Source organism: Astatotilapia calliptera, chromosome 23, assembly GCF_964374335.1.
Source record: "Astatotilapia calliptera chromosome 23, fAstCal68.1, whole genome shotgun sequence".
Lineage (NCBI taxonomy): Eukaryota > Metazoa > Chordata > Actinopteri > Cichliformes > Cichlidae > Astatotilapia > Astatotilapia calliptera.
This window is the reverse complement of record NC_137443.1, coordinates 9,746,614-9,769,501: the sequence shown is the minus strand read 5'-3', so window position 1 is coordinate 9,769,501 and position 22,888 is coordinate 9,746,614. Positions and strand designations below refer to the sequence as shown.

Here is a 22,888-nt window from a genome sequence, read left to right as displayed (position 1 = left end):
CACACGGGAAAAGACCCAGGGAAACCGAGTTAACGATAAAAACTATAAAAAATAACAATAAAAACCCTGAAAAACATAAATTTCACACCTGAGCCTCAACTCTTGCGGCCCGGTACCAAACAACTCATGGACTGGTGTACTCACTTTTATGAAATACTGTAAATAACTAATGGTATGGATAAACGGGCATTAAACATCCAAAGAGTAGGTAACTATATCTAACCCTAACCCTAATGCAAAGTCGAATAGAAATGTGTTATAAAAATATCTCAACATGATGTATTAATGACGAAGGGGCTCGTGAGTCTATCAGACAGGCTGTGTTGTAAGAGTGCAACACGTGAAGAAAGGTTGGTATTTTGATCTGAAGTAGCCAGAAATTAAAGATACATGAGACATTTTCAAAGCAGTCACATTTATTCATCTTTTTATACACATTTGCTAAGCAGCCTGTTGTGCTAGCAGTTGGCTTTGATAGGATTTACTATGGGATTTCAAGAATGCTTACTAAAAAATAAATACAAGACAACGTGTTCCACAGCTCAAAAATATACAAAGGTCTGAAATTAATGTAAACTTTAAAAACATGTTTTTTTTATTTTACATAAGAAGCAATTCAACAACCTTTGTAACAATTCTAAAACGTTATTTAATTTACAAGTTTTTACAAAACCCCCCACTAAAACCTACAAGTACTGTATACAGAGGTTGGTCTGTATCTAGATGAAATGCATCTAGTACCGTAAGTTTAGTTCTTTATTATTGGTTTGTTTTCAAGAACATTTCAGTCAAGTAAACGACAACAGTTCAATGCCACCACGTGTTTTTAGCCTTTGGTAGAAGCATTCCTGTACTTCACTCCTAAAGCATCCTCGGGGTGTGAATATTATTAAGGGAAACAGCTGCATGTACACATCTATAAATATCTCCAGGTACAGCAAGAGACAAAAAAACTTCACAAACATCATTTTGTCAGTGCAGGAAAAAAACAAAAAAGTTGGAATGAAGGTTCACAGACTTAACTCATTGTGTACCCTGTTATATAGTGTTATTAATATGAAAATTAAAAGGGTATTGACAGCATACCTACAGGGAAGAACAAGGCTTCTGCCAGTTTTGCATAATGTTTGAGTACCATCACTCCAATAAGCTCCATGTACTTATAAAATTATGGTGAATACATGGGACTAAAATATACCAGGGTTACAACCAAAACCTTACATTTATATTTTTGGCATTTAATTACATTTTTAATGAAATTTTATAATTAAGTTTCCAATTTGTCTCTGTAACCAGTGTCTCGTATAAGATCTAAAACACATCTCTTATGAACAAAATAAGTATGTGAATAAAAAATAAAAATTCCAGCACTTCATTGCATATTTTTGATCAAAGGTTTTTTGTGTATGTTATAAAAATAAATATATTTAGATTGGTTTGAGACAGAAAATATAGAAGTTATATTTTTTTGAATATTGAGGGGCAGAAAATGCCAAATCCAGACATTTCTCTTTTCAAGAGACTTAATAACCCGGCTCCATATTTAACCATACAATCAAAAATCTCACAAAAACACTCAACTTGCTGTGACCTCAGCTGCTTCATCACATATTTTCTCCTGTTGGATAAAATAAGGCATATTTGATCCTCTGAGTACTTTCCACTTGCCTCTTTCGACAATGCATAAACACATCATGTCAGCAAACCAGAAATGACCATTGGTAAGTTTTTCTTTATGACTTCAGCATTCTTTTCCAGCTCTCCGAGTTCCCTGCCTCGAACTTTTTGATCACTTTTTCATGTCCCATGTTAACACCTGCTCCTTTCTTGTCTCACGAGATTGTCAAGTTAGTGCTCGGCTTTGACACTTCCTGTCTCACCAATAATTACGTCTACCATTTCTTGCTATATGTACAGTATGTTAAAATATTCTAATAATAAGCTTTGATATAATTTAGTATATGACAAACTGAGTAAAATATACATAGTATCAATTCTGTTTACAGGAAATATGAATAGGGACTGAATGTTGACATTTGTCAATTCTGATGTTCATTTTGAGGGTATTAAAATCATTCGATGTAACTGGTTAGAGGAAATGTCCGTCTAATTGTATTCACAGAATACATACGGTTAATTATAACAGATCAACTTCTCTTGCTTATTTCTAAAAACGTTACGTTGTTGGGTTGGGTCTACAAGACTTTGGGAAATGTGCCTTAAACTAACAGAACAGCTATTAAACTCATTTCCAGCTCCATACTTTTATTTGCAGACTCTAGAGTAGCTTAGAGTGATTCACAGTTCATAATAATGCTTATTTATTTTATATGGGATGGTACCGCCTCTGACCATACTGGGGATCTCCATTAATTCTGACAGAGTTTTAGGTCAAAAAAGATTACTTTTAGGTGCACTGACCTCATTATTATACCTTGAACTCTGGCCATGTGTTGCTATGAGCATCACATATATATGGAAGCCTGTTTCCGCCACAAAAAAAAAAAAAGTATTCATAACTCCAAATTTCGAGTTATCTTTCTCAAAAAGTAACTTTACATTTTGACTTACTTTTCTTCAAAATTTTGAGTTAGTAACTCGCCATATCCTTCTGGTTAACAAGAAAATGACGTCATTCACGTAGATTACTGATTGGCAAAGCTAACTCTAAATTTGGAGTTACTTTTCTTAAAATTTTGAGTTAATAAGTCAAAATTCCATACATATATGATAGAAAATAAAGAAAAGAAAAATAGGTCCCCGTTTAAATTTAGAACTGAGAAGATTTTCCGGTTTGTAAATCATATTTTTCCATATAATGCAGACGCAAAACAAGAGCCAACTGTTCATTTCATAAAGATGTTTTCTTAGAAATGCAGTCTGTATAAAACACCATCAATTACTAAATTTATGATTTTCTTTAAAAAATGTTCACGTTCGTCTAATTTTCTCTCCTTCTCTCCTCATTCTGGTCCATCTTTTTTTGTTTGTCTGTTTGCTGTAAACTAATAAAATTACTTAATTATTGCTTTTTTTTTATGTGGAGCCCTGCGATGAGTGGTCGTCATGAGGGCTCCCATCCGAGTTCTCTGTCTCACCCTCAGAGATGGCCTGCATGGGCGTTGAGTACAGCCTGCTGCGCATGCTGTAGCGGCTGCTGTTGGCAGGTGGTGGGATCCTGGAGCGTCCCTGCCTTGAGGCCGCAGATGTATGGAAGGATTTCGGTGAAAAGCCCTCTGCGTTGGTTTTCAAGTAGGGGCTGGAAAGGTGGTCTTGTCCTGATTGGGGCTGCTGCTGAGGGAAGGTGTTGTCGTCGGGGTGTATGGGTGACTCCATTAGAGTGTCTCCAAGTGATTTAGGGGTGATGGGACTCTTGAGGATCTCTGTAGCTGACATGCGGTAACTAGTGTCGGAGCGGCTTCCTTTCTTAAGCAGCAGTAGTTTGAACTCCTCGTTGGAGGTGCTGGACTTTTTTGCATTCCTGTAGATGGGACCGGGGACTCTGTGCAGGCCAGGTGGGGTCACAGCGGAGGAAGGTGATGCCACAGAGATAGGGGAGCTTGCAGTGCTGTTAGGTGGCGTGTTCCCCGAAGCGCCACCGAGGCGATTCCTCACACCCAACTCGGCAGAGTCTTTTCTCCCCAACACTTTCCTTTTAGACCTGAAGAAGACCACATTGATTAAAGAATTTCTGTACATTTTGAGTATACACAAACAAAATCCTATCTATCTAAGATACTAACCTGTGTATCATAGCGAATAAATCCTCAGTGGTGCGAGACTTAGTGGGGGACAGAAACACGGTGTCATCCTCTGGCCTTGACTCATCATGCACTGAGGACAGAGTGCTGTCACTGAGAGTGGAGTCTGTTAACAGGAACATTTCACACATATGAATATACTGCATCCTGTATATTCCACACTAACCAACCATTTAGCAATTTTTCATAATTTGTTTTGTTCAAAAAGCTCATTCAATTATTAGATATATCAAGTTTCAGCAGCTTTTGTATAAGTAAAATTACAGAAGAGATTCAGTTTACATACATAAAAAAGATCGTTTCCGCACCCTTAAAATTTATCTTGCACCTCCATCCTAGAACTTTTATTCACAATTAACAAGCTCTATGATCCTTTACAGGGGTCAGCAATTTTTTGAGCCATAAATCCTATTTCAGAGAATATTCCCACAATTGGAAGAACTTAGGGACAAAAACAGGCAGAATTGACCTCCATCCACCCATTTTATTAAATGTTTATCCAGCTTACAGTCTCAGAGGGGCTGCAGTCTACCCCAGCAGTCACAGAGCAAAATGAAGGGTACATCATATCAGCCTGAGCAGGTTGCCAGTCCCTCACAGGAGCAGAGAGAGGCAGATAACCACACAGTCTCACATCCAAACCTACAGGTAATTCAGAATCACCAGTTACCCAAACACACACACAGCTTTGTGTCACAGGAGGAAGTCCAGACAGGCACACAGAAAACATGCAAACTCCACACAGAGATGACAGACCTTATTGCTGTGGCAGCGCTAATGACTGCAACAGACAGTACAGAGGCAAAAAGCAGGAGAAAAAGGTGCAGAGCAGAGAGTTGCATTGAGTACAAACTGGGGTTGAGGAGGGGATCACAAGGACATTAAGTCATTACCTTTACTAAAATAGTCCTCCATGTCTGGCATGGACTCCTTGCTTTCCTGTGAGATACATTCGGATGACTCGCCCAATGAATCCATTTCTTTGCTGTCTTCATTGCTGATTGGACTGCTTTGCAGCGTCTCCAACTGACTGTCAGTAGCAGGCACTTTATCCTGACTGCTGGGTCTATTGGGGGAACTGTGTAGGACAGGAGGAGGAGGAGGAGGATACGCCTCTTCTTCTTCTTCAGAGTGCTGTTGCTGTAAAGTCTCAGACTGTGAGCTGAAGTCTCCGAGGCAGGCAGGTGTTTCTGGCAGCTCTCTACAGGTCTCTCTTTCTTGACTTCTGGTTTGTTCGGGGACTTCTGGACCTTTCTGGTTCAAACATGAGTCTGACTGGAGCCTGACTGTTGTCACACACTTTGCAGGAGCCTCTTGCTCCGGCTCGTTCCTTGTCTCAGTCTCACATGCTGACCTTCCACTTGTAAGCTCTTCATTTGAGGTAAACACACCTGACTCCTTTGAGGATAGGTGAAGATGATGGTGGTGTGAGTTGTACAGTGCGGGACTCTTAAGCTCTAAAGATTTACTAGTGGAAAGTTTGCTAGGTGAGTTCACAGTGGGATATTGGAATTTGGAAGTGGTGTGATTTTCATGCTGCTCCTTACTGATCGATCGGAGGTGTACTGAGTTCAGCACCGTGGGCGTAATGGACAGGCAATAGGCGTTGAATACCTCTGGGTTGTGAGGTACTATAGGCTTGGCTGACACTGCTGCTTTTTGTTTGTTTTGGTGAAGGATTTGCATCTGGGTCTTGTAAGCTGTCGCCTTGTTGTTGACGCTGTGAAGGGCACTTAAGTCGAGATGAGAGGGAGGGATAATTGGCAGCTCCAGATCTCTCTTTGAGGTTGCACCATCCCTAGAGGACAGTGACTGAAGTGAAAGTGATGAGAGAGAGGACTTCCTCTCTGGGACTTTGGGCTTCCTTTTACCACTTGATGGAGACAGTGGCCCAGGGAAAAAGGTAGAGGGAAATGAGGAGGTGGGTGTTTCTGATTGACTGGAGTAGCCACTGGATGGGCTTGCCAGGCCTGCCAACTTCTCTGGGGATATGAGCTTGAAATCTTCCTCGACTGATGGAAGTGAAGGGGTGGTAGCTCTGGAGCCAGACTGGGACGTCTGCGACTCAGAGCTATCCTGTGACTTGATGCATTCAATAACCGTCGTACCTGTAGCTGTGCTGGAGTTTGACAACGATCGGTAAGGATCTGTGGATTTCAAATCATTCAGGAGCCACAGATCTGCATAGTCTGACTGCAAAACCCCCTCATCCTTAAATGAATGTGTATCTGTGGAGACTAAGTCGGGTAGATCAGCTGAGCCCTCAACCCCCCAGCCTACCCGGGTTTCTCTGACCAGTGAGGAGTTTTCAGTGTGAGCCAGAGAGCCAGACAAAGCCAGCTGCAGTTTCCTCTCCTTTGCAGACAGATGAAGTTGCTGCCCACATGTAATCTTTGGTTCTTTCTTAATAGGGATGTTTCCCTCACTGCATATTTTCCTTAAGGAGGAGCTCCTCTTAGGTGGCGATGGCTTCACCTTTGGTTTTTTTAAGGAGAGGCAGCGTCTTCCCAGTGTCATGTGACCACTTGAGTCTGACAGGCCACAGTCAGTGCCTGAGGGTGCATAGTTATTATAAGTGAAGCTTTGGCTACCTTTCAAGCCGCAGTCAAAGTGCATGGAGGTGTAGTAACCTTCGTTGTCCACAGAGTAGTGCGAGACGGTGTCTGCTTTCTCTGACGGTGGTTTGTCGGAGAAGCTGCTCTCACAGGTAGCCATACTGGTGAAACTGGGGCAGCCCAGACTGCTCTCAGCCTCTCTGCTTGGCTCGGGGCTGAAGCCCTGTGACCCCGGAGGCTCTGGATTGGGGTAACTCCACTCCCCCTCGATGGGATTGCTGACACCAACTTCTTCTAATATGTCCATAGCTGTGGAGGAGAAGGAGCCTGCTCTTTGGGTCCTGAGGCCCTGATAGTGGTCCAGCAAGAAGCCTGTCTGGTCATCGTTAGTATGAGTGGCAGCGTTTAAAGAGAGCTCAGAGTCACAGTGGGAGGAGCCGGTCAGAGGTGGAGATGCGGCAGGAGGGATTGTTTCTGATGTCTGGGAGGGGCATGTGGAACTGCTCCCGCTCCAGTTCCCGCTGGAGGACTGGTGGTCCTCCTTATGGTCTATCTGGCCTCCCAGCACTGCTGCAGCAGAGATGGAGTGCATAGGGCTGCTGAAGGTGTCCGAGCTAGATGAGATCTCACAGCTGCCCATGTCAGCTTTTCTAGGCAGGTGAGATCTGGTCCGTTCCATCCAGCTGCGCTCCGGACTCTGTGACAGCTGCTTGTACTTAAGGCTTCCTAGCTGGTGTTCAGACATGGCCTGGTCATCAGTACTCTCCTCTTCATCCTTCAGAGTCAACTTCCTAGAGCCAGTCAGAAACCCCTCAGTGTCGAAGGGGGAAAGGTCCTCCTCATCGTCGCTGTCGTTATGTCCGTTGTCCAACATTCGGCTGGTGTCTCGGGGCAGACTCCGAGAACGCAGGTGTGCTCCAACGGAGGCACTGAACATGGCGTCCGAGGTCTCAGGGAGGGAGGAGATGTTTCCTGCAGAATGTGAGAGGGAGAGGGAGACTCCCTGGCCTCTCTGGAGCCTGATCCTCCTTCGAGATGGTGCTCCTGAGATCAAAAAGTCTTCTGTCTGACAACCCGAGTCTCTGGTGTTGAGATGGCTGGCAAACTCTTGCATGGAAGGGGTGATATCTGCACTGGCGTGAACTATCACTGTCCGCTCTCTGGAGCCAGGAGAGTCATCAGAATCTGTGAGAAGCAAGACGCACACAAAATACAAGAATAAGAAATTCAAATGTCTTTCTTCATGTATTTAAAGGTAACCTGTTATAAAAAAAATACTTTCAGGTGCTCCACTTGTCACAAAGTGTCACCACAGGAGGTGGTTGCACGTTTGATTTGGCAGATCTTTACACTTTTGCCCTTCCTGAGAGAAACTGCAAGGGATTTGTGTCTGTTGTAATGCTTGTCTTTATGTTCTGTCATATATAAACTGCTACAATTGTGGATGCTCAAATCAAACATGGCCAAAGTTTCAAATAAGAAAATCAAGTATATATGTAGAAGTAATCCTTGTGAGTCAAACATGCTTGAAATACTCTTTCAGGCAGTTTTTCTATTCTTGGTTTGTGACGATGTCACTGAGAGGGATATGCCAAATATGATAATTTCAGCCATACAGTGGAAGGACCTGTACAGCTTGTTTTGGACAGGACGGCCTGCATTAAGGCCCAGAAAAACATAAACAAGCATTATTTTGAACTGTGAATCACGCAAAGCTACTCTAAGCATGGTCCAAGAAAACTAATATGGAGCTGGAAATGAGCAGTATGAGTGGGGTGGGGGAGTTCCAACCGGCACTTTGCATCTTCCCATCTTATTTTCCATCAACTCTGCTGTTGATGGTCCAATGAAAATATTATAGGGATAGTTAACCACTAAATACAGTTTGCAACACTGATAGATGCACACTTCTTAATACACAGTTAAATTTGGTAGCTGTAGTTTGGTAGAAAGAAAACAGTACCCATATGAAGTTCTTTAAATGTATTTTTTGGAGAACCACTGTATTCAATAGAATACATACATCTACAAGTCTGAATTGGGTACTAACTCAGTCCAAAACAACAGTGATGAATAAATGTGTAGTAGGTAGGTATCGTGCTGTCTAAAAAAATCTTAAAATAAACATTTTCCCTCTTATTATAAGCTTCTGGTATTTTTTAAGTCAGGGGAAGCTGTTTGCCAGCCACAAGTAAATGCAAAAATGCAAAAAAAAAAACCCATCCTACTTAATACCAGATACTAGGCCAATTGTGTGGTGGAATTAAACGGCATTCAGCAAACATGAGAAACATTTAAACCCCACAACTATGAAAAGGTTGTGAAAAATAAATGCTAACAAGGTCCACTAGGTAAAATCAAGCAAAGCAAGCATGTGACAAGATTACCACAACTATGCACAGTAATTGAGGAGCAGTTTGGATTTGTTTCAGGATAATTCAAACAATAGTCAAAGTAGTCCAGATAGTATTTTAGTAATTATCTGAGTTAAAAAAAAAAAATACTATTTAACTATGCATTTAGTTCAGAAAGCAGTACTGGCCAATGTGAATTTGGTATTCAAAAATACCTTATAATTGTAACATATGCGCTTGTGCACTACACTCACTATTAGTTCTAGTAACTACATAAAACAATAGAGGAAAAACGAAACTGAATCAAGTTTGTGTTCGCATGTGTCAGTTTAAGGAACATACCTAAGTCTCGCTGCACCTGTCTCGGAACGCCGGCAACAGTCCTCCGTCTCCTCAGCTTCCGTCTCCTCTGAAGCAAAGACTGCGAGTGAACGAGCGAGCAACGCACACTAGCATCTCTGTCAAAGCCAACCCCTGCAATGGAGACAGCACATCTGAGGAATCTTTGTTTGGTGGCGACTGCAGAGATTCCTTCTTTAACTCTCACGCTGTCACATAAAGAAACATTTAAGGTGACGCTCGGCCGTACCAAATTTAGGTGTTGCACAAAAATAGCAGTGAGGAGTGGAGCAAAGAGATCTGACAGAACTCAAAGTAGTAAGTTATTTACTGCTTAACGTAATGACAAAGCAGTAATTGTAAGAAACTTTGGAAAAGGACAGAAAACAAATGGTACTGATGATGGGTTTTGTACACATAAGAGAACTCCTGATGTGCAGGGTTCTGCTTTCCCTCTCTATATGATTTACTGTCATGTGATTGCAGGTCAGAGCTTTCAGCTCCATAGCGATTGCTGTGCTTTGCTTACAATGTGCATTTTTTACCCTCCACTGTCTCTGACTCGGCCGGTGTTGTTGTACAGCTCTCCTTTTGAGTGAAAATGAGCGAGAGTAAATAACGTCAGGCTGCCCTTTTCAACAATCTGGACAGAACTAATCAGCATTCATGTCATTGCATCTCGCCTCTTTGCAACAGCAGGCACAAAGCGTCAAAGGATGAGAAACAAAGTTAACTGGGCACAAAGCATGACTTGCACATTGAGAGTGACTGGAGCAACATTAATTGTGGCTTGTTTAGTAGTGATTGAACTGCAACACTTCCTTATATCTTCCAGGTACTTCATTGTTTCAAGAAAATTAGACAGTGAAAAAAATTTTAGTATCATGAGGAAGAGCCAAAACCAAACATTGTTCATTTGAGCACATATAGTTAACTTCATCTCCCTTTTAGTTTTCAATTTATGTTTTTAGTTTTTTTTAACAGTTTAATATACTTTTAGTAAATAATTTTCAAATGTTTAATCACAGTTTTTAGCAAAATACTGTCCTGTTTATCCATTAACCTAGCTTACAATGTTGTTAGTAGCATTAGTTAACAGTTTTAACTGTTAATCCATAAATTTAGCTTATGTAGATAACACCTTTTAAATAAAAACTTTAGGTTTAACTGCTCACCAACTTAAAAAAAAAATGGCCAACATATTAAACTAATATTTCTTCTTCTTCTTTTTTTGGATAGCATTATCTAATATTTTCAGCTGTTAATCCATTTAGCTAAAAATGATTATAGCTATTTGCTAACAGATTGACTGTTAGGACTTACTACTTGTAATTTACTAGAATTTACCAATTTTTATAAATTATGCTGAACAATTAATCATTTTTTTGTTGCTAATTTATAACAGTGTTATCTAAAAAATATAACAGCTGTTTACATTATTTACTACTGCTTTTCAGCTCCATTACTTTCAGTCAGGTTAATAGTTTTGCTAACTTTTAACTAGATTAGCTAATTAGTAATTAGTAAATCCCTAACTTATGGTAGAAGTAAAAAATATTAAAATACCTTTTTTTTTTTTTTTTACTGAGTGTTAGCAAGTTGTGTCGCTACTCTAAAAATATAGCTATGGGAAAGTGATAGCTTAGCTTGCCAGCTCTAGCAATCAGAAGAAACAGAGGGAAAGAGCTAGCTTAGCACTATGTACAAATCAACCACCCCCATGACCTATAACGAATATGGGTACATAGGAAGGTCAGCATGTAGAACTACTGCTATAATGGCTAATTAGCCTGAAAAAGGGGATGATTTGTTTATTTTAGCATGACTGAAAACAAAGGTTAAACAATAAGCTTGGCTTTGCTAAAATGTATATAAATCCAACTAATCTTTATATCACTTTTTTTTTTTTTTTTTTTTGAGCAAAGGAAAAATGTAAATTTACACTTTTATGGCAAGACTGGTGCCTTAAATTTCATTTTGCCAAAAATCACAAAATTATTTTTAAACACTTCAGGTTTTGTAAAGATTTGAAAATACATTATATGAGCTGTAATTACAATGTTTCAGAGCTGCCTCTACGCTGTGCGTCTTTGCTTTTTCACCTTCCAAAGTCAAGCAAGCTGGCTCCTTGTTTCCAGTCTTTATTCTAAACTTAATATAAGCTGGTTGTTGCTTTGTTGTCTGAGTGGTATCAATATTCCTATTTAACACTAAAGGAAAAAAAGTTTATATGCAGGAAAAAAAAAACCCAGAAAGGTGGCTGCAACTGCTGACAACTGCACACCACACCTTAGTTCAGTCACAACAATCAGATTCAGTGATTTCAATTTACCGGTCACATTAATGGGGATGACACGTGAGGTGATGACTTGGGAATTGCTTTTCATTCTCTCTTCTGGAGTGGGCAGCGGCAGAGCTTTAGACCAGTTAGTCTGCTTGTCCAGGGTGGAGGGGATGTTAGGGATGGGAAACTTAGACCGGTGACCTAGAGCCACCCCGTCAGAGTCGGGGTCAGAGGGCGCAGCCTGCAACAGATGGATATTTGCATGGTTAGATTGTTAAGGTTAGGCCAGCATTACATGAAATATGGTTTGGCGGAGTTAGAAAGTGACCAAACTCAGCTTCAGGAAGGGGAATGTGCTGATTAAAGTAAGGGATTAGACTGGTATTGTCCAAGTGTTTATTTGGGAAAGAACTGAAGAGTAGATGAAGAGATTAGTGTCTTATTAATAATCTGCAGCAGTCAGTGCTCCCTTCTTTGCAGGCAGAACAGAGGTAAATCAATACACATGCCCTTCCAGCTGCTGAGTTTAATGTTGGAGTGCAAAGAAACCATTAAGTCATGGAAATGAACAGCATGCTTCGGAAAAAAGGGAGAATGGAAAGCACAAGAAGCATTCAAAGAATCTCTACGTCATGCAAAAATTAAGGTTCAGAAACCCGACTGTGTCCGAGCCTCAGGCTAATAAAAAGTTTGACACACACACACACTACAGAACACGTCTTGACAGATACTTTACAAATAAATAAAATGATGCCTCCTTCACTCACAGGATATGACAAACTATAACTTCAATTCTTAGCTCATGCTCCAACATTCCAAAATTTTTCCGAGGGTCTCCTGCATCATAACAAGTGTCCAGAAATCTCTGAGAGGAAATACTTCACAGCAGCGTTCCTCAACCATGGGCCTCCTCAGACTCTGCAGAGCCACTTGTCTTTATATCTGCATGCTAAATGAATTTCTTACCTTGAGATTCCAACACAGAGACACATGTGAAACTGGGAGTGATTCTCAGTTTCAACTGGTTCCCACCTCCACAACCCGACAACCTCCCACCCCCATTTAAAGGCAACCCTCGAGCCTTTGTGCTCCCTGTTCCCAGCAGACCAATGAGACCCTGACAAAACCCCGACCACAAAAGAAACTGGTTTCCTTGGAAACTTCTCGCAACTAGGAGGGAAAAAAAAATCAAAGGAAGACCATTTACAGCTGATTTGTTTTGAGAACGATTTCAGGAGTGCCTGAGAGGAGGGATGAGCGGGCTGAGAGAAAGAGACGAGGGATTTGAGAAAAAGGAGGAAGAGTGGGCACGTACGGGATGAGGGGAAATAAAAAAGGAGCGGCAGAGTTTGAAGCTCATTCCTGTCTCACGACGGGCATCAAGCACGATACTTGTTTAAAAAAAGAAAAGAGAATCAAGAGAGAAACACGAGGCTGTCAGCTGTACAGTGGGGAAACCACAGCACAGAGGGATCATGGGTAATCACAGGCGCAAGTTTCGAGAAGCCGACCCTATCATTAGAGAAACCCGGGCGGCTGTGATTGTGGCCCACATACACATTCCTCACATACTCCAAGCCCTTCATATGAACTCAAACAACAACAACAACAGTATGTAAACATGTGATGTGTGGGTGAAACTTTAAAGAGGTGCTCGCCTTCAGTATCACCCCACCCTCTCAACCGGGTGGAGCAGGATGGCTACTACTGCCAGTAAGAGAGAGGGCATGCATTTAAAAAGAGACAAGTAGAGGTCAGTCGGGGCGGACATGTGAAATAAGGTGTTAGGAATAGGAGGACGGCGAGGGAGGGAAGGGACCAATACCTTTCTGCTCCAGGGAGAGAAGTGGCAACATTCGGTAGGGGAGGAGGAGCGGGTGGATTCGAACTGAATTACAGGGTGAAAAACAAACAAACAAAAAAGGACAAAAGCACATGGCAGGAATGAACATGGAGATCTTCAACACACAAACATAAGAGACAACATTAGGGAGGAATATGAACACTGAAATATTTGGGTCAAGGCAGGCTGGTGAGCTGATGCTGAACCAGTTATGGTGATGAAAAAATGAATAAAACATGAATGAAGCAGCACACACGTGACAAACACAGTCCCCTTTACCTGTGCTAACTGTGTCGTTGCATCTCTAAAATGCCTCTCTGGCTCCTTTGATCAAAGGAAATAAAAACCATACAAATATTATTTAAAGGGAAATCATTATGCACATTTCCAACTACATTTTTAAAAAGATTCTTGAAAACTCTGATTTGTCTTATACTGTTTTAACTCCCTTTCCCTCCCTTCATCAAGCCAACTTTCTTCTGATTGGCTCCCCTTCTCGGACAGAAGGCTTGGACAGGTGTAATGGTCATTTTTTCAGATGCTGCTTGCTGCTCTTCATTGCGCACAAGATGTCTTTTAGAATCAAGGCATTGAGAGATAACCGTCCCGTTTTAGAGGCCATAAAGTCTGTGTCAGTGATGGCGGTGGCAACGGTATCCTGCAGGTTTTAGATGTGTCCTTGATCCAACACAGCAGATTTAAATGGCTAAATGACTTCCTCAACATGTCTTTGACATGACATTTGATTCAGGTGTGTTGATCCTGGATGAGATCTAAAACCTGCAGGACACCGGCGCTCGAGTCCTGGAGTTCGAGATCCCTGATGTAAGTGAAACTTAGTGTTTTGTAGCACAATAAGTGGACAGTTAAACAAATACAGTAGGAGAAAATATAAGGCACATCTGAATGATTTATGACTGGGAATGCAGTTGGAGGCTAACTACACAAGCAGAGCCTCAGTTATGGTCACAGCACAGTGTGTGCTGTAATGTCATCGCAACCCTCAAACCATTCATATCGGTGCTTGACGTGTCTCAGTTCAGAAAGAAAGCTCTGCATCAGTGCTGGTACGGACAGATTTGTTTCACAGTTTTTCCAGAATGGATTTTCCATCTGATCCTTTTCTGTGATCTGGGACAGGCTATTATAGCATTTAGCTGTACCATAATATACTGGTACTGAAGATAACCTTGACATTTAAAAATAAAACTACAATATTTATATAAAAATGCATATTAGAATATTATAAATAACAGCGTCATTACTAAAACACAACCGGGTTTAAACTAGTGACATTTCATTAGTTTACAGTCTGGGAAAGAGAGGAGACTGACCTGAGATCATATAAGGAATATCTGCTCTTACTGATGTCAGCAAGAGCCAAGATTGGAAAAAAAAAACTGTCTTAAACTGAGTGTTTGTCTGAGCTGTTGGCTCACAGGGATTACTTGTATACGCACTGACTTCTTTATTGGAAACTATGGCCATGGGTAGTAAAAGCACTGACCACTGGTGTGGTATATGTAAGAAAATAAATAAAAGCAGATTAAGTTCCCTTTAAAATGCAATAGAAGCAACATTTGAATATCAAAAGATGATTATTTTTCACATCTGTGTCTATCAATATGAATTATAGTGATGGTGTCACTGGACTTGGTGATTTTCATACTGAAATCAAGAAGATCTTTTAAAGCAGTTTGGATCAAAGTCGAGGACAATCGTCTCACCGTTGTTAAATTTGTTCCCCTCTGAGGGGGGGGACACATCGGCATTGGGGGCACCGGCGAGATTGCGATGGTAACTCTCCGCTCCCTGCTGCCCGATCGTCTCCTCTGGTGATCTGCAGCAAAAAAGATGTAAAACACTGAAGATCAATTGTATTTGTTCACTGAGATAATAAAATATAAGTGTCGAGAGGTGTCACATGCAGACCGACCTGCGGGGTCAGATTAATCTGGTTAGATATGAGTCCTTGGTCAGCCATTTTTTCTGCATTGAATTTACCCAGGAATTATTGTGTAGTGTTGTGCTTAAGAGTGCATGGCTAAAGTGATTTTGATGAATTCATAAGTGCACTTCTTTGATGCTTGACTATTTATGGTTTTTTTAAGTTGTAGATAGACTGTCTGTGTGAAAATGGCCTCTGAACATGCTTGTTATTTACGTTGTAGTTGCACAACATGTCCACTAGAGGGCACGATGCCTCCAAACACAGGCTGCAGACCTGCCTGGAAGGATGCATGTTATAGCTGAAATGTTTTTAAATGGCACATAAGGGAAAAGTGAAGCAGTTTATTAACTAGGCATGACAGAGAGCAGCTTTCCCTCCTGTGTTGCAATCTGAGGAGCTGAGTGCTCCTGAGGGCCTCACCTCGGTGCAGGGCCCACAGGCTGGTTTTGGCTTGCCTGTGGAGCTCTTCCACACATTCTGGCCGCGTAGAGGGATGGAAAACGTTCCTCTGCTGATGCCAGGGAGCTTGGTAGTGTGCTGTCAGCTTACTCTCCACATCCAGGTTAGATACCGCTGTCAGGGAGAGAGAGATAGCTAAAAATGACAAACCTTTTCTAGTGAAATTCAACAGTGTGGTCACAGACAATCCAGTGTCATCATTTATAAGGCACAAGGGCATCTATATGATCCTAAAACATCTCACTGAAGCACAAATTAAGCCACACCCATGTGACTAGGTAATAGTTTGAAACGTGTTGCTTTACATTGGAAGTTTAGTGAGGAGAAATGGTCACAAAAAGATCTCAATTGAATGAGCCTTCCATTAATAGAGAAAGCTCCAACAATCAGACGAACCTCTATGAGTAATCACTTGGTTTTGCTATTCTGTGGGAAGCAACGTTTTTCCAATCGTCTGGAAAAAGCCACTTTAAATCTTAGCATCAGTTTCAAGTTGTCAAGTTGTCAGATAGTCAGATGTCTATTCATATTAATGTACAGAATTCACCTGCTTGCTGCTACTACTGCACATTCACCCAGTGTATGTATATATATATATATATATATATGGTGGGTCATTAATTAGTTAATTTATTCTGTCACTTTATAGAGACCAGCTTTTCATCATAATTAGCTGATATTTCACTAGTTTATCCAACCTGTTATCTGATAACTTTAACAGTCAGATTTTTATCGTTCATGGATTTCCTTTAAAGGACAATGGCTACTATCAGTCCATTATTTCGTCATGCTTCTTGTAACCCTTATTGAGACATGATGGCTGCATCACGGAAAGGCAGCTTTCATCACGACTGTACTGGACGTTCATTCAGGCATTTTTGTGGTTAAAATGTGTGACGTCCACATTTTCTGAAACAAATGCAACTGATGAGCTTTGCTTTGTGGTGGCTTTGAATGTTATCTCCTTCTACATATGAACACTGAAGGGTTTTTTATTAGTTGGGAGAACAACAGAGTCAGCTTAAAGCCTGAGACTAAAAATCCAGATAATCACATCCAATGTTAGCAGCACAATAGCCTGTTTACTAATGCAATGCTATCACCTGCAGCCAAACAATAGGTATTAATGCAACCTGATAGTGTGACTTTCATCCTCTAAACACTGACCAATACATGGAATAACCCCACTGCTCCCCCTTACATCTCCTCGAGTTACTGCACCGCTTCAAATTACACATAATGCATGGAGGGGCTGCATGAATGGGGAAAGTTTGAGTTCAAAAGGATGAAGTCTGGTCTTTGTGCTGGGACTTATTTGGATGTTGACTGCTTGAAGTATGCACAGGAGTTATTCATACAAGAACAAGATGTCAGAGAGAAACCAGCATGAGTAGATTAAAATAACAGCATAGTTTGGTTGCATGAAATAAGACTCCTTCATTGAAGGCACTGGCGTGAGATAGTATCTCAGACATCTGCAGCGAAATCCAAGTAAAATCCTGAGGATTAACTGCTGAGCTTTTGCTTTGATAGCACACAAAGACAGATCTGTCAGTCTTCTCTTACCTGCCTGACATTTCTGGGCCTGTCCTTGACCGGGCAGCTTTGCCGAATCGCACTCTATCTGACCTCTGTGTCTGATGAGAGGCAGCTCTGGCTCGCAGTTTGCTTTGTGTTGCAGCCAGAAGTTAACTTTAGCCTCGTTCACACAGAAAAGGACACGGTCCAACTCCTGACTGGAGCTACTAAAGGTCAGGAATACCCATCGCAGCAGCCTGACACTAAACCTCAGCCTGTGTATCCAACTGCTGCGTATGCTAAGTGCTTTTCTAACATCACTATCACTGCTATGAATCCTCTGGCAGGTCCTTTCTAAGAAACACTGCGAAATCCCCAGGAGACGCGACGTGTTTATCAGCTACGCCGACACAACCTGACGTTTTCCAGGGTGATCTAAAAGCCCTCTGCTGTGTGACCTCGCTGAACTAAAAACACGCTCTGTGTTGCATCTCCTGCACAGCTGGAGAAGCTGGAGGTGAACTCAGCAAAGATTTACACCGGTGTGGAAGCACCGCTTCACTCGAATCTTAATGAAATTGTTTTACGCCCGCCAGATGTTTCCTACCTGCTGCCATATATGACTTTGCATGCGTGTTGTAAATAAACAGCCAGGTTTAAAATATAAAACATGAAACAGTCACCTTTGTTAGCTGCCAATTTTTTTTAAATGCAGGAAAACCCCTGTAGGACCTGGATGGATATATCTGCATTTATTATATTTATTTATTGGACTTGCCACAGATTTAATATCGGTGCAGTAATATATAACCGAGCAAACGCCCACAATATTTCAGACGTGGAGCAGATGATACGTTTGTCGTGTAAATTATGGTGAAATGAGGAGCCCTCTGACACTGCTTGTCAGCCTCTCCCCTCAGTGCTTCCCCACTGAGCTGTGAACTGTTGGCCTTGCTGTGACACCCTCAGTGTCTCACAACACACTAAAAACCCATTTGACAACAATAGCAGCCACAACTAGGACAAACACTGTGCTCTCATCATCTGACTCCATTCAACCTTCCCCGTTTTTATCGTCCTCCAGCTAAAAAACACATCAGTACTTCCTTTGACCTTGCTCGCTGAAATCTTGGTTAAGTGAGGCTGTGTTTGTGCGCCAGAGCACGAGTTCATTAGAGGCCTTTAAGAGAGGTTTTCATGGACACAGAAGTCCATATGGGCAAAGCTTTTAGTGCTAATTTAGTGGTCAGCTGTTGCCCCCAGTGAGGCCTAAGAAAACACATCAGGCTGCAGCCATCTCATTGACCTCTTGGCAGCTTTCTCTTTGTTTCACATCGGGCTGATTGATTTGCAGCATGGCTATATTGAGCCAAATGAGCCACATGGCCTCCGGTGAGAAGAAGAAGAAGAGAAAAAATTTTTTTTGAGGAGCATTTCTGTATATTTGCGTCGTTGCTTGTGGCATCTTTCTGTTAACTTTCCTGGCGAGGTGAAATCACACTCTATTATGTGCACTGTGACACTGCCTATCAATCTCATCTCCACCTCTTCATTTGCTGCAGGATCATCCCCCACTGCACTCAGCCCTGCAGGCCAGGAGAAGAGGGGCAATGAAAGCCTGCATGCATCCCCAGACTGCCTCTGCCTTGTAATTTTCTCGGTTTTGGCTCAGACAGGAGCCAAGTCAAAACAGCCTCACACCTACGCTCACACACCTACAATTTGCCAGCGGCCTGGGAGGACAGAGCCGCAGATGTCAGCCATTAGGTCACACGTAGAACTTTAGAAAAACTCTAAATCTGAACTTCTGTACATGCAACAGGCAGACAGATGAGCTTGCACATTGCTGTTTCAGCTGTGTGTAATTTACGCGAGTGAATCTTTGATTCCTTTTTTTCTTTGGGGTTACTCACGCTGCAGGACAAGTGTAGTGTGTGGGGAGCGTTTGGGTTTTTAACACGGTTCAAACTAACCGTGAAAAACAAACTCTTCATCATCGCGTCTTACATCTTGTGACAAAGTGTGAAACCGCTGTGGTTGACATGCAGAGCAGGAGCGAAGTGGGAGGTGCATGCGGCTCAATTAAAGCCTCAGTAAATTATACAGTACCTTGGGGTGTGAGGGCGATGCAGCATCCCAGAGCCATGACAATGCACGGTGGTTTAAACTCACTTTAAATCCGTCACCTGAACAGGAACTCTGCGTCCTTCGTGACTGACGGTCCCTCGGCCCTACTGACCTACAGCCCCTCTGGAACATCTGCTCACACTCCACCCCCATGTCCCCATCCCCACCCAGTGCAGGGTACAGATGGCCCAGCCGTGCCCTGACTTGGAGACCACTAATCTGTTTATGGTGTGCTATAGGAGGAGAGGAGTGTTAATCCAAACCGCTGAAACAACACTGACCGCTTAACCTACAATGAAGGATCGCGGAGGGTACGGAGGAATGCCGAAGGATGCACGGGACAGTGCATGTCCTGAACTTTTGTGTTAAATATTGCAGTTCATTCTTTAAATAAATAGTTTAGATGCTTTGAACTACTCAAGCACAATACTTTCTAATCAAATTTGTTAGTGAAAGCAAATGCAAAGCATCTAAAACTAGATGCATGGCACTCACCTGAAGAAAAAGTAAACAGACCAAACTGCTGGGAGACTTATCCTTTCATATTTTTTCTGTAATCAAAAATGAAAATGCTCCAATGTAACATCTGCGATTATTAAAGAAAACAACGCTGCTCTCCTGCTGAGTGTCCAGTCAGCTGCTGGAGAAAGTCTCCACTGAGGTCTGATTAGGAAAGCACAAAGAGTAGAGTCCCAGTGCCAGTAGGAAAAAAAACAATAATACCCCTCTCCCCAGTAATCCGCTCTGAGCCCAAATCCACCCAGCTGATGGTGATGTCGCTGCCGCCGCTGCTGACCAGCTGCATCAGGTGGGGCAAAAGATTGTTGACATTCAATAAGAAACCAACAGGCTAGCTGAGGGAAGCTTAAGAGTTGCTGAAATGTTGAAATGTTGCTGATTATAAGAGTGATGAACAGGAGAATTAATGGCAGAAATATAGCATAATATTAACCAATTAAAGAGCCAGCTACATCTGGCTGCTCTTATTCACAAGAAGTAGCCAACTCAGGCAACTCCACATGTTTGCTTTTGCAGGTTTTTCACACTGCTTGCCCTTCCTGATGCAAACATAAAGGGATTTGTGCCTCCTCTAGACATGCTCCCAACTGCATAACAGATCTAACGTAATAGCAACGGTATATATACCTAATTGCTTGTGAGAGCCAGCCAATCAGAAGAAAGCTGGCTTATACTGTGGTGAGCTAAAACTGTTTTTTCAGGTTGGGGATAAAATATTTAAGATGCATAAGGTTTATTTTTGAAATGTGAATCGGGTGAAGCTACTTTGGAGTTCAAGAATGGAAAAAAATAGAGTTGTCCTTCTAAATGATCCTCCATCATTTGGTGTTTTGATGATGGTGCTCGGTTTGGGTTGAGCTATGGGAACAGCAAAGGCTTAAATATATGATTTGTGTCAGTGTAACAACGAAGCCACCCAGTGAAGCCTCATGCTCTAATGATGGAGGCTTTTTTATGCTGAACAACAAAAGATAAAGGTGAACACTCAATACTGTTTAATTGGTCCAATAGCTTCACATATTTGCAAGCGAGAGAGCATCTGGACTTGAACCAGAGACCTCTTGATCTGCAGTCAAATGCTCTACCTCTGAGCTATACCCCCACACCAGGGCTATGTTCTCACTGTAAATGTGACCCAAGCCTTGCCAAATGCCCTGCACAGTATAACAGCCCCACGGTACTGGTGACTCCCCACAGACCCTGGATCCTACATTTCCCATAACTGCACCATGATTGCACCTCTGAAGCACTTTTTTTTTTAAAGAGAAAGCTATTATGCTTTTACTTACTTTCTCTTTACCAAAGGTCCAAATAATGAGGCTCACAGGGAATACATACCACGACCTCATTATCTGGAGGTTTGGCTGAGTTTAATATGAGCATCCAACACTGGGACAGTTTATATATGACAGAAAACTTTAAAAAGCATAATAGGTCCACTTTAATATTAAACTCCAAAGACATAAAAGCACTTTGAGGAAATCTATCATGTTTAATCAGTCATAACTCTCCAGAAAAGAAATGGGTATGTGGTTATATTATACATAGCAAAAATTAGCCAAGGGAACCTTGTAAATGAAGTTGCACTTACTTTGCAGCTTAACTGAGCACTTTTCAATACAAGCCTCATTTAAACCACACACAGCACTTTGTACACATACTCTAAATTGCCTTGGGAGCATTTAGGTTCAATCCCTGGGATTGAACCAGCATCCTTTCAACTAGAAGTCATCACACCAAATATATCCATAAGAAAAGAGCCCTTTGTGCTTTCATGCCCCTGCTTATCCACCTGTTTCACAGTCTTTGTTGTCACTGCTGTAGAAGGTGTCACTTGCTTTTAAAGCAAGGGTAATGTGGTAACTGTCCAACTTAATTGGTGTATTTAGCGTGTAACATTTAAGTGGCCCTTGGGATCGTTTCCACTCTGACACTGGACTTGCACAGACTGGTCATAGTTGAGACTAATTCTAGTACAAGTAACTGAAGGTGTTCCCATCTGTCTCTCTTCCTACCACACCTATTCAAACAGGCACTCCCTCAGCTCACCTGGAGCTTTGATGTGGGCTCTGCTTGGAATGCGATGCTGGGAACCAGGAGGTCCACAGGGGGGGTAATGAGCCTTTTTTGCAGCCCGATGCTGCTCTCAGGTGCCTGCAGGTACCACAGCAAACAGCTGCTGAGCAGTAATCAAACTGCTGGTTAACTTCCTAAAGTGCTTTACTGTCCCTCAATATGAGTCAGCTAATTATCCGGCTGAGAAACGAGGAATACGCCCATCAGGATCACGATTCTATTTATAGTCCCATAAAAGTGACATTTCAATCTACCTAATCTGTTCTTTAATGACATCACCACGGCGGGAAAAGCACGGCAGGAGTGTGAAATTATTCCTGATGAATTAAAACGCACTAAAGTCTGCTTGTGTTTCTTGACTTGAGGTCAGCACGCAGGGGTTGGCAGCGCTGCAAGCCCACACACGAAAACCCGTCTGGTGGTGAAATGAAATCACACGTGTACTTTCAGGAGACGCTGCTTTAGATTTTGGACCAGCGCCTGGAGCGCCAAACTGTCTGTCTGCTTGTGTGCCAGGAGGTACAGTGAAGGGTGAAAATGAAGAAAGGGAGGGGGAATCCCATCAGATATCACAGTTTTCCATTGTAAAACGTTAAAACACATGACCTCATGATAAACCTAATGTTCTACTGAAGGCAAATAACAAGGAAAATGCAAGAGCGAAGTGCATAAACACACAGACGACCATACAAGCTTGGAAAGCCCAAAAATATATTCATCAACAGGAAAGAAATTTCAAAACCACAACCCCAAAGCTTCCCTCCTGCGATACAATCCTCAGCAAAGCTATAAAGTTTCTGAAGTTTATCCATACCCTAAACGCACACACGCAGTTTTTAAATCATGCTGGTTAAGAATTATTTGGAATAATATCTGAAACTCTGTTGCTGCTGAGCCGAAATCCTCCCGAAGATTGACGAAGGCTCAGAGTTGTAGAAGAGGAGCGGTGCGCGATTGTTTCCTCAGCTGCTTTAAATTACCACTACAAAGTCTGTCGGCAGGCTGCGGTGACTTTGAAATACTTTCCATTTTGAACCCTCCACAGCGCTGTACATCGCAGGGTAGGCGTGACGCCAACAAAAAGATCTCCCTCTCTTTCGAG

General features: G+C 42.0%; 1 protein-coding gene and 1 non-coding gene across 3 annotated transcripts in view; both read right to left on the bottom strand.

Annotated features, from left to right (window-relative positions):
• Positions 1-398: 398 nt before the first annotated feature.
• nhsa (Nance-Horan syndrome a (congenital cataracts and dental anomalies)) overlaps positions 399-22,888 on the bottom strand; it is a 66,580-nt gene continuing 44,090 nt past the window's right edge. Inside the window, exons 2-9 of one of the 2 annotated variants that reach the window (XM_026157586.2) lie at positions 15,508-15,660; positions 14,864-14,976; positions 13,119-13,181; positions 11,342-11,534; positions 9,013-9,144; positions 4,655-7,501; positions 3,744-3,867; positions 399-3,661 (exon numbers count right to left, since the gene is read on the bottom strand). In XM_026157586.2, coding sequence (XP_026013371.2) covers positions 3,037-3,661; positions 3,744-3,867; positions 4,655-7,501; positions 9,013-9,144; positions 11,342-11,534; positions 13,119-13,181; positions 14,864-14,976; positions 15,508-15,660 — 4,250 coding nt within the window. In that variant the 3' untranslated portion in view covers positions 399-3,036. Of the gene's footprint in view, positions 3,662-3,743; positions 3,868-4,654; positions 7,502-9,012; positions 9,145-11,341; positions 11,535-13,118; positions 13,182-13,415; positions 13,461-14,863; positions 14,977-15,507; positions 15,661-22,888 lie in introns of both variants that reach the window. The other variant, XM_026157587.2, reaches the window with a different exon arrangement.
• On the bottom strand, positions 20,741-20,812 carry trnac-gca (transfer RNA cysteine (anticodon GCA)). Its single transcript has one exon. It is a non-coding gene; the product is annotated as a tRNA-Cys (tRNA).